Source organism: Peromyscus eremicus, chromosome 19, assembly GCF_949786415.1.
Source record: "Peromyscus eremicus chromosome 19, PerEre_H2_v1, whole genome shotgun sequence".
NCBI lineage: Eukaryota > Metazoa > Chordata > Mammalia > Rodentia > Cricetidae > Peromyscus > Peromyscus eremicus.
In genome coordinates this window covers 48,953,150-48,968,856 of record NC_081435.1, presented here as the reverse complement: position 1 = coordinate 48,968,856, position 15,707 = coordinate 48,953,150, and the positions used below count along the sequence as shown (strand labels likewise).

Below are 15,707 nucleotides of genomic sequence, written 5' to 3'. Positions count from 1 at the left end.
CATCATCCATTCCCTCAGGATTGACAGAACGCTTTCTGTGTGAGGTACTGCTGTGAACCCTGGGGCAACGGCAGAGAACAAGAGACGTCTGTCCCGGGAAAACATCCAGCTAAATGGAGGAGACGGAAAAATAAATAAATGAATAAATAAATAAATAAATAGATAAATAAATAAGAAAATGATTCGGCATTCTCCCTGCAGCCTGAGATGTTCTGTTCTGAAGGAAATAAACCAGAAATACTTTAACAGAGAGGGGAGGGACGGCAGAGTGAAGCTGCTGGGGTTCGAATGGGAGTCTGGAAGCCTCTTCTGGAGACACAACGCTGAGCCTGGAGCCCAAGGCAGAGGGAACACACTCATTCCAAGGAGAGGCATAGTGACTACCAAGTCCAGGAGGTGGGAATGGGTTTGGCAGACTTGAAGAAAAGAACGATCTGTGCATCAGAAGCATTGAGGGGGAGGGGAAGAGAGGGAGGGGTGAGCCTCAGTACGTATTTATTCATTTGTTTATTGTGCAGTGGAGTTTCCACATACCTGCAGCTGGCTTATAACTCACTGCGTAGCCCCATGTAGCCTCAAACTCACCATCTTCCCATCTTAGCCTCCTGAGTGCTGGGATTTCAGGTATACACCACCACATCTAGATGTAAAGTGCAATGCAATTCTGCTTCTCAATCCCTGTTCCTCACTTCTTCTTTTCAAACACTCACAGTACTGATTCTGTCGGACACATGGTGGGATCCGTTACTTGCTGAATAATAAGGATGTGCTAGGCTCAGAGCCAGATGACTTACATATATTATTGAATTCACTCACATCAGCCCTGACAAGCAGCTCTGCTACAGAGCTGTCCCTTCTCATTCACCGACAAGTCCCTTGCTGGTGAGTATCGCAGCTGATCGACCCATTCACTAGTTGTAGATTTATTAACTGATTAATTGGTTGATTCATTCATTCATTTGTATTTATTGAGCCTTGGATCTGTGTCAGGCACTGAATATGTCAAGACCTGTGGGGGAATTATCTTTATTGCTAATTAAGATGGGAAGACCTGTCCACTGTGGGTGGTGCTATTCCCTGGCTGGGATCCCGTACTGTGTAAATAGAGAGTGAGCAAACACCCATTACCCATTTGCTTCGTGACTGTAAATGTGTTGTGACCAGCTGCTTCCAACTCCTTCTGCCTTGACCTCCCTTGAACTGTGAGAGAGCACAAACCCTTTCTCCTTAGATTGCTCTTGTGTTTTGTCACAGCAGCAGGAAAAGGAGCTAAGACAACCGGTAACACGAGGTTGCTCATTCTGGGTGCTTACAGCATGTTGGGATATCATATTAAACATGAACGTCCAGTTCAAACCACAGTGTGAGTCTGTACCTGACAATGGGCTGGGCCCCAGTGATGGAGAAGCTTACCGGTAAATGGCTTCAGTGGCTACTTAGGACACTGCCTAAGTTTCCCCTGCAGTGACATCAGAGTGATGGCTGAGGTTTTTCTCCTGCCTAGGGGGCCAAGTTCTGAGTCTCCAGAAAGGAGAGAACAGAGGCAGACTACACCTGAGAGGCTCCAGGGGACAGTCCTTCCAGGCCCAACAGTCCCAGGTTCAGCCTTCAGAAATGGAATTGCTTGGTGCTAAAGAAGGGTTGCCCCTTATTCATTTACTCAGTGAGTATTCCACTCTACCCCAGGCACTGGACAAGGTGTCAGGGACAAGCAGTAAAGCAGAGAGATGGGGACATACACCTCATAGGCTGGGAGACTTCAATACCCCACTCTCACCAACAGACAGGTCATCCAGACAATAACTAAACAGAGAAATACTAGAGCTAACGGACATAATAAATCAAATGGACCTAACAGATATTTACAGAACATTTCACCCAAACACAAAAGAACATACCTTCTTCTCTGCACTTTGTGGAACTTTCTCCAAAATTGACCACATACTGGGCCACAAAGCAAATCTCAACAGATACAAGAAAATTGAAATAACCCTCTGCGTCCTACCCAACCACTACAGATTAATGCTGGATATCAACAACAACAGAAACAGGATGCCAAGTTAAATCCGAGTTTCAAGTAGATGATAATTCTTTTTAGTTGCAAGCATATCTTAAATATTTCATGGGACATATTTATACTAAAACACTACTCTTTGTTAATTTAAAATCCACACTTAGCTGATCAACTTCCATTTTACTTGGCAATGCCAATCTCAAGTCTTTTAAGACTAAGAGGAGAAAAAAAAAAAAAAAAAAAAGAGTAAGAGCAGAAGATGAGCAGGGAGCTGCCAGGGATGCAGAAGCATGGGAGAGCCCTGGAAAGCTTAGTTTGTAGTTTCACGTTCCAACAAAACAGTGATTGTCACCATTCCCAGACTTTTTAGGACAATGAAGGTTCAAACTACAACTTTACAGAGGTTTAGAGACAGCTCGGACCCCAGTCCACACCATCTTTCTTCTCCCTGGCCACTCAACTTCTAGTTACTGTTGGTAAGATCATGTCCGTCCCAGAGGCTGGAATTGAGTGAGATTTCTCAAGGAGAACAGCAGCAAACGGCATGCAAATGCCGAGCACTCAGGACTTCCTGGTCTTCACTGAACTCACATGCAGGCCTGAGTCACTCACAGCCAGCCAGGGACACTGCCCCAGATTCAAAGGCTTCTGAGGAAGGACGGGTGTGGCTGCAAGGGTGATCTTTCAGAGCTGAGCAGAAAATAACAGATCAGCCCTGAGCTGAGGCTCGTCACACTGTTAGGCCTGGATCTTCTGGAATCAGAGGACCTTCTCAGATCCTCAATTCTACAACACCAAGGCCTACAAAGGGCTCGGCACTTCCAGAGACTAAAAGAATCTAAAAGGAAAACTCCAGAAAGGCAAAGTTAGAATATTCCATAGCCCACATAGATGTGGTATGGATCTGTGACTTAGATCTTTACTAACAGTGATGGAGTTGAAATAAGGAACAAGAATTGCCCATGTAGGCCTGGTGCCAGGAGCTTGGGGAAAAAGCTCAATGGGTAAAATACTTATCCTACAAGTCTGGGTCCAGAATTCAGAGCCCCAGAATCCATGTAAAAACTGGGTAGGTGTGACAGCCTACCTGTAATCCCAGCATGTAGGAGGCAGAGACAGGATACTACCAGTGGTACATAAATTAAAAACTGAGCCTGAACTGGCTAAATGATTTGCTAAGGCTATGTTCTTAGGAAGTGACAAGATTAGCATTCAGCTCTGACCTCAAGGCATAAGGTCATAACTCTTGAAATATGATTGGAAATGATCTTTCTTGAATAACACTCCATCCTATGACCTTACTTCACAGATAAGGAGAAGTATGGGGCAGCAGAGGGTTAAGAGCATGGGTTCAAGTCCAGAGGACCCAAGTTTAAATTCCATCTGTACTTTACACCTGTGTGACCCTGAGCAAGAGTTTCCATGCTATAAGCACAAGATAGTGAGAGCTATTACACAAGATTGTGTCTTCACAGTCTTTGACAGAATGTACCAAAGTTTGGGGGGAAGCTAAAAGAGACAAATTGCATCCAGCAAAACTCCTCCCCAAAGCCCTACTCCTTGATGCCAAGTGGGCACGCAGGGAGACATTAACCCCACGGCAGTCTGCCTAGTGTTTCCCACAGAGCTGGTCTCTGTAGCCCAGGCTGGCCTGAGACGTGACTCTGTAGCTCATGCTACCTTAGAACTCTCAGTGATTCTCGAAACAGCTGGATTTTTAGGAAAATGCCCAGGTAATCAATGTTTGATGACCCCTTTGGATTCTAGTATTAGATTGGCTTAATGCTTTGGTGACCTTGGGCAAGCCCCCCTCTCAAGACCTCTGGATCCAGTTGGATGAGGCGTGTGTGTGTGTGTGTGTGTGTGTGTGTGTGTTACACTTATGTGTACTTGCATGTGAGGAGCAGAGGTCCCCCTTGGGTGCCATTCCTTAGATTGCTGTATTTTGAGACAGAGTCTCTCATTGGCCTAGAGTTCATTGATTTAACTAGGTTAGCTAGTCATCAAACCCCAGATCCTGCCCGTCTTTATCTCCCCATCTCTGGGATTATAGGTATATGTCAGAGTGGTTGCTTTTTTAAAAAAATTTTTTTAATGTGAATTCTAGCGGTTGAACTTTGGATCTCTCTCATGGTTGCCCAGCAAGCACCTTGCTGACTGGGTTACTTTGCAGCCCCTCCTCTTCCCTTTTTAACCTTAAGACTATTTATCTGAAATAAATACGGAAGCAAGGTGAAGACAAAGTCACAAAATGTCCAGGAGGCCAGGCATACGGAACATGGAGGCAAGGGAATCTCTGTGAGTTCAAGGCCGTCTTGGTCTACGAATCGAGTTCCAGGCCAGCCAGGGCTACACAGTAAGACCCTGCCTCAAAACAACCAAACAAATAAAAATGACACAGAATGTCCCGGGGCTGGACCTTGGAAGTGGTTAAACTTGATATCTTAGTATGGCTGCTGTACTAGTAAATGAGGCCCATGGCATCTAGGGATTAGCTTTCTGTGGAGAGGATGGGAAATTACTGCAAAATTCCTCTTCTTTAGGCTGTGTTTATTAACCACTTGCTTTATGCCTGACATTGTGCAGGATCTCAGGATAAATACCTAGTAAATAAGGTCCCTGATGCTAGAGCTCACCTTGACCAATCACTTCAGGAAGGGGACAACTATGGCAGAAGGTGTTCCCGAGGAAGTGACTGTCCAGCTGAGGTCTGAAGGGTGAGTTGACTTGGGCAGGAGACTAAGTGGAACTGCTTTAGAACCATCGAAGTTAATATCCAGCAGGGAAATTGATCTACTCATGGGGATATTTGTCAGAACTGCCAGTAAAATTCCATGAGCCACAGGGTTTGGTTGGCTTGCTGCAGTTTGGGTTTTTGAGGCAGTCTCTCTGCAGCCCAGGTAGACCTGTGACTGGACCTTGTAGCTCATGCTGGCTTAGAACTCTCAGTGACCCTCTAGCCTTCTGGATTTTTAGAAGGATTGGGTAATCACTGTTAGCATTTTCAGTAACAGGACAATCAGCTCCTGTGTCTCCTAATATAAAATATGAAGGAAAACAGTGTTATCTTAGTGATGCTTCTGTGAGAATGTGAGATCCATTCTAATTGTGAAGTCATATCAAACCACCAGGCATAGTGGCTCGTGTCTATAATCACGTCACTTGGGGAGCCGGGACAAGAGGGCTGCCAAAAGTTTGAGGCCATCCTGGGCTACACAGGGACTTCTAGGCCATCCTGGGCTACACAGTGACTTCTAGGCCAGCCTGGGCTACACAGGGACTTCTAGGCCAGCCTGGGATGCCACATGAGTCAGTCAGTCGGTCTATCTGTCTGTCTTTCCTTCTCCTCCAGAGTATAGTAAACTTACTCTAACAAACACGCTAACAAATGCATGGTGGTGGTAGAGATTAGATAAGAAAATGGAAGGACATTTCTGTAAAATATTTGTGGGATTGTCTGATGTGACAAAAAAAAATATTTCTTTAAATACACCCACTTTCCAGAAAACAAAGACAGACCGAGGAGCGGTCTCAGAGGGGAGTGGACTAAAGAGACAGGGTTACATTAGTGTACGTGAGACACCTGGAAAACACTGAATATGAACGATTAGATGGTGCTCCCCAAATTCCATCATTGTACTGTGGATAAGAAAGAAATGTCCTGTTCTAAAATACAGAATGAAGGCTGTATGGACAAAAAAGGGCATGCCTGAAACTTCCTTCTAGTGGGTCACCGAAGTAGAGAGAGAAGCAGATGTGACAAGATGCTAATAATTGGTGAATATGAATGAAAGGTACACAGTTCTTTGTAGTATTTCAAACTTCTGCTAGTTTCGAATATTCTTTTTTTTTTCTAAATAAAAAGTTCTAAGTATTGTCAATAAATAGAGAGCAGTATCATGCCATGACTAACCCAGGCTTGGTGGCCAGCAACAACCCATCCAGCCCACTTGGACCCCTGAACCCCAGGGATCAATGCATCCCCACAGTCTCTCTTACAGGGAGAGCATACCTCTTCTGTGTTGGGGACATTGGCAATCTTTTTGGAGTGGGCCACATGGCCCACGACACCCATGTCCAGAGGGAAGACGATCTCGGAGTCAGGCATTACCAAGCATTCCTCCAGGACAGCATCCTTGTGGACGTTGAAGAGCCTGGTGGCTAGCTCTGCAATGCCATTGCGGGTCCTGTACATGAACAGGCTCATGCGGTCAGCCCGCAGGAGGAAGCAGAGCTTCTTCATGACATTGAAGGTGCATTTCTCAGCCTGCAAATTCTCCTGAAAGTCCCGCAGGAGGTCAAAGATGATTTCGCTCTCCTCCACGCTATTCACAGTGTGGTAGTGGCTGAAGTCCACCGCTGCCTCCTTGGCCCCAAGGAGGTCTGAGATGACTCTCCCCCGGTAGTGAGAATTATAGTATTGTTTGGCAAAGCCAATGTTTGAATCCAGGAACTTCTCTACCTCCTCGGCTGTCACCTCACCCATGGCTGGGACTCCCTCTAGCTGCTCCCAAGGAGGGGTTCAGGCTCAGGCCTTCCCAGGGCCGTTTCCCGGCAAATGGAATTCAGTGTGCCCTGCGTCAGTCTGGACTTCTGTGGATCTTGTCTGTAAATCTCACTGAGAAGGCCACACAGGAGCAGGAGCAAGCTGAGGGATTAAGTCGTTAATACTTCCTGAGAATAAGAGTTACGAGGATCAGCATGTTCCAGATGCCACTGGGCCCTGGGCGAGAGAACGGGAGTGACTCTTTTCACCCTGGTTTGATAAGAGCTCAGAGAAGACGTTCCATTGCACAGGCAGCTCATGAGCAGCCTGCTCCCTACCTGTAAATGTGTCCTCTCTGCCCTCAGGGCTTTTTTGTTGTCTGTGACATCAATGCCTGACAATTACTATCTAGGATAATTTGGCTTCTTGGTCAACCAGAAGAGCTAACAAGTGTATCTACAGTCCTCCATGCGGGGAAGGGCTAGAGCTTTGATACAGCCACTGCAAGCCTCCCCGCCCATCCCTCCAACCCAAACCTTCCACTCTTCTGTGTTGTGACAAAATACCCTAACCAAGAGCAACTTAGGGGGGAAAGGATGTATTTAAGTTCACAGTTTCAGGTTACAGTCCATCCCTTGTGGTGGGGGTGGGGGAGGGGTTGGGATGGGGGAGGAGCCCGGTTGTCATAGCAGCAGGAGCTTGAGACAGCTGGTCACATCACATCCACAATCAAGAGCAGAGAGAGAACAAATGCATGCATGACCACTTGCTTGCTTGTACTCGGCTTGACTTGCCCATTTGTCTACAGTTCAGAACCCCTGCCTAGGGAATAGTGTTGCCCGAAGTAGGCTGTCTTCTACGTCAATTATCTTAATTAAGACAACCTCAAAAGACAGACCCACAGCCAACCCAGTGTAGACAATGCCTCATTGAGACAGTCTTTCCAGGTGGTTCTATGTTGTGTACATTTGACAGTTAAAGCTAACCACCCCACAGTCACTCCCTCTTTCCGTAACCCTCCCAAGTGTGGGGCTTCAGTTGCCATGGTTGTTACCAGGCTGCTTGTATCATCTACACAGGTATATTGTGGTCTAACCATCTCTTGGCCCCAATTTCATAATTTCTGCCCACAAGGTTTTCTTGGGTTTGGATTCCAATGATGTTCTAATTTTTAGTATTCTAAGGGCGCTTGTAAAAAAGAAATAGCCGGGCGGTGGTGGCGCACGCCTTTAATCCCAGCACTCGGGAGGCAGAGCCAGGTGGATCTCTGTGAGTTCGAGGCCAGCCTGGACTACCAAGTGAGTCCCAGGAAAGGTGCAAAGCTACACAGAGAAACCCTGTCTCAAAAAACCGAAAAAAAAAAAAAAGAAAAAAAAAAGAAATAACACGCCTTCCATAATACTTTTATTATAAAAATAATACATGCTTTCTGCAGAAAATAATGCAAAAGGACAGTCAAAAGCACACGTGATCCTACTGCTCAGAGATAACCTCTGGTTGACATCTGGTCCTTTCAGAGAGGCTGACCTTTATAGTCTAGTTCCTTTCAACTTGATCTTTCTCCTGGTGCCTTGAGGTGCTTTTTCTGACTCTAGCCTGGGTTTCCTTGGGTTGTTAATCAGAAATGCATGCCGCAGTCTGTGGGCTATCAACTCCAGAGAATTTAGAAACACCAGAATTCTCCTTGTTGTGCCTCCTCTGCACAAAAGGAGGTGGGAAAAGAGCTCTCTCTTTGTGGACGAACCTTATTTTAGGTTCCACGGCAGCCCCATGCTGTGAACAGTGCCTTGTAAATACTGTGGAATGCACGGTTATGAACAGTTCCTGGCCCTTTGACCTTTGTAAGGGGACTTTACCGCAAACTGGATTACTTCCTTCGTTGTAAAGTGTAATAAATTCTCGGGGGCATTGCACCCATTTAGTACTATGTACAAAGGTACCCCTCTCCACCCAATGGTAAGCAGTGACATCTGCACAGGCTAGCTTGGCAAAATTCTCAGTTCAGCACCTTTGTGAGTTTTATCTCTATCACCATGTGTGACGGCAATTCATTCATTCTTACTGCTCCTCAGCATTCTCTTCATGAGATAAACCAGTCACAATGTGTGTGTGTGTGTGTGTGTGTGTGTGTGTGTGTGTGTGTGTGTGTGTGTGTGTATAAAATATAAATATATATATTTAAAGGGGAGGAAGACAAGGCTGTCCTTACTCTGACAGTCCATGTGACCATCTGAACTTCTCTAAAGCAGATGCCATAATCCACCTGAGTAGCCTGCTCACTCTTGCCCAGTTCTCCATAATCTGCAGACTATAAAGTTTTAGTATCACTCATCAGCTCTTGTTATCTTAGCCCAAGGAAGCACCACACCACCGTCTTCCGGTCCCTGCCTGTCATCCCATACTATTTCCTTTATTGTGTTTATCCCTTCCAGACATTGTCTTGGCTTTTCTCCCTTGTCCTCCTCCTTGCCTTCCCCCACTGGACTGGGAACTTCGTGAGAGCAGGGACCTGTCAGGATTTGCTCCTTAGGTCTTCTTTCATGGCTGTCTGGCACATCCTTGGTGTTCAGCATTTTTTGTTTTCAATTTATAAGTTTTACATGTTCTTGACTACTGAACTTTATAAAATATAGGAAGACAAAAAAGAAAATAAAATGAATTTTTTGCATATTTAAAGGTTTTTTTAGAATGCTTTTGAACACCAGATTGTAACATGCTCTTTCCTTCTTTGCCGGATGCCTTGAATGTCTTTCAATGGTACTTCTCACTCACTCTAATGACCGCAGAGCATTCCTCGGTGTTGTGGCACCATCTTCCATAGCAAGGGCTCCTCACCTTGGCCCCGATGACATTTTGAGTACAGTAATTCTTCATTGTAGAAGTTTGTCCTATACACCAAAGATACTTATCCCAGTTTCCACCCACTGAATGCCAGAGAAGTCCCCTATAATTGTGACAATTAAGAATAATGTGGACATTTCCCCCATGGCCCCCTGAGAGGTAAATGAGTCTCCATAGTTAGATATTTTGGCTTCTTTTAAAAAATATTTATTTTTATTTTTGTTGATTGTGTGTGTCTGAGTGTATGTCTGTGCATGTGTGTGCTGGTGCCCACAGAAGCCAGAAAAGGGCATTGGATCCAATGGAGCTGGATTATGGTCAGTTGTGAACACCTGATATGGGTGCTGAGAATTGAATTCTGGTCCTCAACAAGAGCAGCAAGCACTCTTAACTACCCAGTCATTTCTCCAGCCACTAGAGTTCAGTGTCTAATTTTTCTAGTATTACAAATGTTGTAGTCAATATCGTTATATTTTTTAGTAATAATACCTGTAAGTAAAATCCTAGTCCCAAGAGCTTGTTGATATCTAAGGATTTGAATAAATAATTACTTTTTTCCTAAGGCTATAGACCAGTGAGTAAGAGGCTTTTCCATCCTCTACACCAGCCTGTTGCCTATTTACCTGATATAAATAGTTCTACAGAATCTGGCCCTAGTACTCATTCTAAAATCTTTTATTATATTTATTAATTTTGTAGGACAGTGGATGTGAGCATGCCATGGTGTGGAGGTCAGAGGATAGTTTGCAGGAGTCAGTTCTCTCCTTCCACCATGTAGGTCCTGGGGATTGAAATCGGGTCATCAGTCTTGGCTGTAAGTGCCTTTACCTGCTGAGCCATCTTCCTGGCCCCTGGTAGCCTTTCTTCCTTTGCTCTCCACAATTTCCATGCACATATTCTAAGATCCACTCTAGGGGTTTTCATCCATGTGGGGCTTCGCATTTTATTCTTGCTGCTCCCCGCCAAACCTGCCCCTTCTACCCAGCCCAAGTGCCGCAGTCTCCATGATTGCGCTTTAGTGTCCCAATACATTACTTTCCTGTTTAGAAGCCCCAAACACAATGATTTCTTTGTGTCATGTCTGCACATCTGCACTTTCATAAAGTTCAGTTCCCTGAGCACAGGAGTAAAATTCTACTCAATCAATCTGGCGATTATTTTCTTTTTGAAATGATCTTGGTGTCTTGTCCAGGTTGGTCTCTTAACTCCTGAGCTCAAGTGACCGTCCTTAGCTTCCCGAGTACCTGGAACTACAGACGTGTGTTTTGACTTCAGACTAGGTCTAAAAAAGTGTCCCAAAGAGGTCATCCCAAGAACTTACCTATAGTGTGCCCACCAAGCTTAGTTCTGATTATGAATATCAGCCTTGTTTCATAGGATGATACACTTTGACGGCCTTTTTCAATGTGCCGGAGTGAGGAAGGCAGGACTGTTGAAGAGCATGGTCTTCAGTGGTAGCATGAGGTGGTTCATACTTTAGGAGGTAGGGTCTTATAGGAGATACTTAGGTCATGGGGCCTCCACCCTGCTGAAAAGATAGTGTTGTTGCTAGAAGGATCCATTTCTGGGGCTAGTCAGCTGCTCTGAAGATGGGGTGTTATAAACAAGACACTCAAGTCCTTTTCACACCACTCACCAACCACTCCCTCCAGTTCTCCATGAGACACTACCTAATGTGAGCCAAGCAAATGCCAACACAGTGTTTTAGCTCTGCAGGAATGTGATCTCAATAAACCTGTGTGTGCGGCGTGTGTGTATGATATGTGCATGTGTGTGCACGGGTGTATATGTCCATGCCTACACCCATGCAGGCCAAAAGTTAATGTTGGCTCTCTATCACTTTCCACTTTACTTTTTGTTTGTTTGTTTGTTTGTTTGTTTGTTTGAGATAGAGTCTCACTATGTAGCTCTGGTTGGCCTGGGACTTGCTTTGTAGACCAGGCTGGCCTTGAACTTATAGAGATCCTGCCTCTGGCTCTGAGTACTGGGGTTAAAGGCATGATACCATGGCCAGAAAAAAAAAAGACTTGTTTGTTTATTTATTTAACATGCATTTTTTATGTGCCTAAACTTATGAATGTGTACTGTGTGTACAGGTGCCTGTAGAGACCAAAGAGGGCAGAAGATCCCATGGACCTGGAGTCACAGCAGTTGAGAGCTGTGTGGTGTAGGTGCTTGGAACTGTCCCCAGATCTGTGAGAGCAGCAAATGCTCTTGACCACTAATGTTTCTCTCCAGACCCTCCACCTTCTTTTGTGGACCGGGGTCTCTCACTGAACCTGGAGCTCACTGATTGGCTAGACTGGACAGCCACTGAGCCTCTGAGATGCTCCTGTTCCTGCCCCTCTTCTCAGACTACCCTGCCCCTGGTGATGGAGTTACAAGTAATGTGCTGCTCTGCCCCTTTTCTTGGTTTTGTTTGGTTTTGAATGTGAGAGCTGAGGATCTGAACTCAGGGCAAGTACCTTATCTGCTGAGCCATCTCCCCAGCTCTAAACTTCTTCTCTTAACAAATTAGCCAAAAAATCCAGGTGGTGGTGGTGCTCACCTCTAATCCCAGCACTGGGGAGGCAGAGGCAGGGGGAGCTCTATGAATTTGAGGTCCAGCCTGGTCTACAAAGACAGTTACAGGACAGCCGAGGCTACCTAGAGAAATCCTGTTTAGAACAAACAAACAAACAAACAAAAAGTCAGTTACTCAAATGAACTGATGTTTGCAATCGATTGCCTCTTAAGAGATCTCTGAAATAAACCTAGTATCAGATATTAGGGAAAACACTGGAAATACAGTGCTTCTGCCATTGGAAACAGGGACTTCTGATAACATAAGGAAGGTCTTTTGTGTAACTTAGCATGTGCTCCCAGGAAGAGCAACACCAGGTTGTAGGCCCAGCATGACACTCACTCATTCTGTGACTTTGAGGAGTCCCACCACGGCCAGGCCTTCACTTTCCTTGTCATTAAATGAAGGAGTTGATTTGTCTCTATCCTGCCAGCCCCAACGTCCCAAGTGAGTTCGGACTGAGGGAGAACTGGCCAGGAACAGTCGATCCCTTCTAGTCCACAACCTTGTTAAAGGATTCTCCTGAAATAATAACTGCTGACGTTTATTTAGAGTGACCCCATACTCACTCCACAATCCAGACTTCCCAGGTAAGAACATCCAAAAATGGAAACCTTAGCTGACTCAAACCACAGGTGATTAATTTCTAAAATGAGGCACGATGTATGTAACATGAATCTCACCATTTAAAACATACCGTCTGTAGCACTCAGGAGGCAGAGGCAAGAGGGATCTCTAGGAGTTAGAGTGCAGCCTGGTCTACAAAGTGAGTTCCAGGCCATCCAGGGCTACATGGTGAGAGAGAACCTGTCTCAGTCATGATCAAATCATAATCATAACAATAATTATCATAGTGATGATGATGCATCATCTGGGGTTTGTCTAGTATAATCTCTACCTTGTGCAGCCACTGTCACCAAATGCAGAATCACATTAAGTCTCCTGTGTGTCTGAAGTCACTCCCCAGATCTCCTCTCTGCTTACACCCAAGTAAACACGTACTTTCTTTCATCCCCTGGACACTTCCTAGGACATGAATTGTGCAATGGGTAGCTTTTGTGCCTGACTTTTTTCTTCCTCTCCTTTTATTTATTTATTTGTTTGTTTGTTTGTTTGTTTTTGAGGTAGAGTCTCACGTGGCCCAAGCTGTCCTTGAACACTCTAAATGTATGTAGAAAAGGAAGAGTTTAACTCTTGATCCTCCTGCCTCCACCTCCCACGTAGTTGGATAACAGGATGCACACCACACCTAGTATAACTTTCCTCCATTAGCATAATATATTCAAGGTGTACATCGGCACCTGGTTTCTTACGTACGGCTACACCACGATTTGCCAACTCATCCGTCAGACTGGATGTTTCGGTTGCTTCCACTTTGGGGATATATTTTGTTTTTCTCACTGCTGTGACCAAATACCCCGCAAAGAACAGCTTACATGGGGACAGGGTTTCTTTTGGGGACTTCAAGGGTCTACCATGGGGGCTGGGGGTGGGGAAGTATGGCGGCGGGAGCGTGAGGCAGCTGGTCGCATTGTGTTCCCAGTCAGGAAAGCAGGCGTAAATGCTGGTGTTTAGTTGGGTTTTCCTTTCGGTTCAGTCCAGAACCTTGGCTCGGGGTGTGGTGCTGTCTACCTTTGGGGTGGATCTTCCCTTTGCTCAGTGAGACCTCAAAAAGACACATCCAGAAGTGTGTAATTCCTGTCCTCTGTCGAGATTACCCGTCATAGCTGTTACGGACAGTCGTGCACAGTGTTTTTATGAACCTGTTTTCAATCGTCTCGAACATATTCAGAGTGGACCTGCTGAATAGCAAGTGATTTTTAAGATTCAAGTTTTAGGGTAAAGAAGATGGAACCAAAGGAAGGAACAGGGACCAAATGATGAAGTACATGGGCCTGGGAGAGGTGTTTGCAGGGTGGGGGGAGGTGAGAGGGGGTGGCGGGGGAGAATACCATTTTGGAAAGACTGGACTCTGAAATCAATGGTCTGATTGAACAAAAATGGGCTGGTCCGCGTATTCCTGGTCACCACAAATTGCAGTGCAGAGTGGAGAGCTTTCCACAGGCAAGAATGAAGAGATTGGGTGTGTCTAACTGACCAAGAGGAATCTCTGAAAATCTGTTGGGAGAGTGTCAGCTTGTTCTGGAAGGTTCCTGAGAGCAGGGTGATCTCCTAAGACAAAGATACGTTATTATACTCAAATGGAGGAAATTGAATGTGGTGTGTGTGGCAGGAATTCCAGAACTCAAGGGCTAAAGACAAAAGATTATTATTTGGGACCAGCCTGGGCTACATAGGAAACTTTGAGGTCAGTTACAATCTATACAGTAAGACTCTGTCTCAAAAAAACACAGAAAACAGATCGTGATAGAGGGTTGCCAGGTGTGGTGCTGCATGCCTGCTGTCCTGGGACCTGGGAAGCTGAGGCAGGAGACTGAAAAGTAAACCTTGGTCGTGTACTGTGCAAATTATTGAAAATTTCCAAATCTCACTTTGCCTACCAACAAAATGAGAATCATTTTACATGGCTTTGGGGGGGGATTAAATGAGATAATAGTCTATAAGAATACAAAACCATGAGTGTGAACATTAACCTGAATGATATGAAACTGATGGAAATTTTATTTCCACACACAAATGTGTTCAATTTGATAGTAGTTATTCAGTTATTTTTCATTATTTTAACTGTAAAGTACTTGGCTCACCACATAGGTGGTAAGCTCCACATCATTGGTACCAGCTTCTGTTTTAGTCAATGTTCTAGTGCTGTGAAGAGGCACCATAGACAGGACAGCTCCTACAAAAGCAAGCATTTAACTGGGCCTGGCTTACAGTTTCAGAGGGTCAGTCCATTATTGTCATGTCAGGGGTCATGGCGGCACACAGGCAGGGTGCTGGAGTAGTAGCTAAGAACTATATCCTGATCAGTAGAGAGAGTGAGCCTAGCATGGGCTTCTGAAACCCAAGTGACACACTTCCTCCAACAAAGCCACACCGCCTAATCTTTCTAATCCAGAGTGCCACTCCCTGGTGACTAATCACTCAGATACATGAGCCTATGGGGGACATTCAAACATGGCAAGCGTCAGCATTTATACAGGAAGCTGACTCTGGACCTAGGGCAGCAGTAAGGAGGCGGTTGTAAGAAGGAAAGTGTGAGTCACATTGGATGATGGGAACAGGGCAGTGTGAGAACCAGTGGGGAAAGCCTGAGTAATCTCCATGCTGTGGGATGTTCTATATGCTGTGAATGTGTTGCTCTGATTGTTTGATAAATAAAATGCTGATTGGCCAGTACCCAGGCCAGAAGTATATGCAGGCAAGCAAATGAGGAGAATTTTGGGAAGTGGAAGGCTGAGTCAGGGAGACGTCAGCCTGCTGTCCAGGGAGCAGCATGTAATGGCACACAAGTAAAGCCACAGAACATGTGGCGACATATAGATTAACAGAAATGGACTGAGTTTAAGTGTAAGAGCTAGTCAGAAGTTAGCCTGAGCTAATGGCCAAGCAGTTTTAATTAATATAAGCCTCTGTGTTTACTTGGGTCTGAGTGGCTGCGGACCAGGTGGGACACAGGAAAACTTTCACTTACATCTCCATGTCACTGTGATTCTGTAGGAATCAGCCAGGGTCCCTGTTCAGGACATTTCACTGTCATTAAGTGCTGCTGTAGCTTTCCTGATGCAAGGAAGGTCTTTCTCCCCTGGACTTGCCAAACTCCCCCTCCTCCAGGAAGCCACAGAGGCAAGTTTCCCTGATGGCACAGCTGCCTTTAGAACTGCTGGACAACCTTGCAGGGCTCC

At 45.4% G+C, this 15,707-nt stretch overlaps 1 protein-coding gene across 2 annotated transcripts in view; it reads right to left on the bottom strand.

Moving 5' to 3' along the window:
• Positions 1-6,500, bottom strand: part of Pde6a (phosphodiesterase 6A) — a 63,249-nt gene extending 56,749 nt beyond the window's left edge. For both annotated transcript variants that reach the window (XM_059246175.1, XM_059246177.1), the window contains exon 1: positions 6,027-6,500. In XM_059246175.1, coding sequence (XP_059102158.1) covers positions 6,027-6,500 — 474 coding nt within the window. The remainder of the gene's footprint in view (positions 1-6,026) is intronic.
• Positions 6,501-15,707: the final 9,207 nt, after the last annotated feature.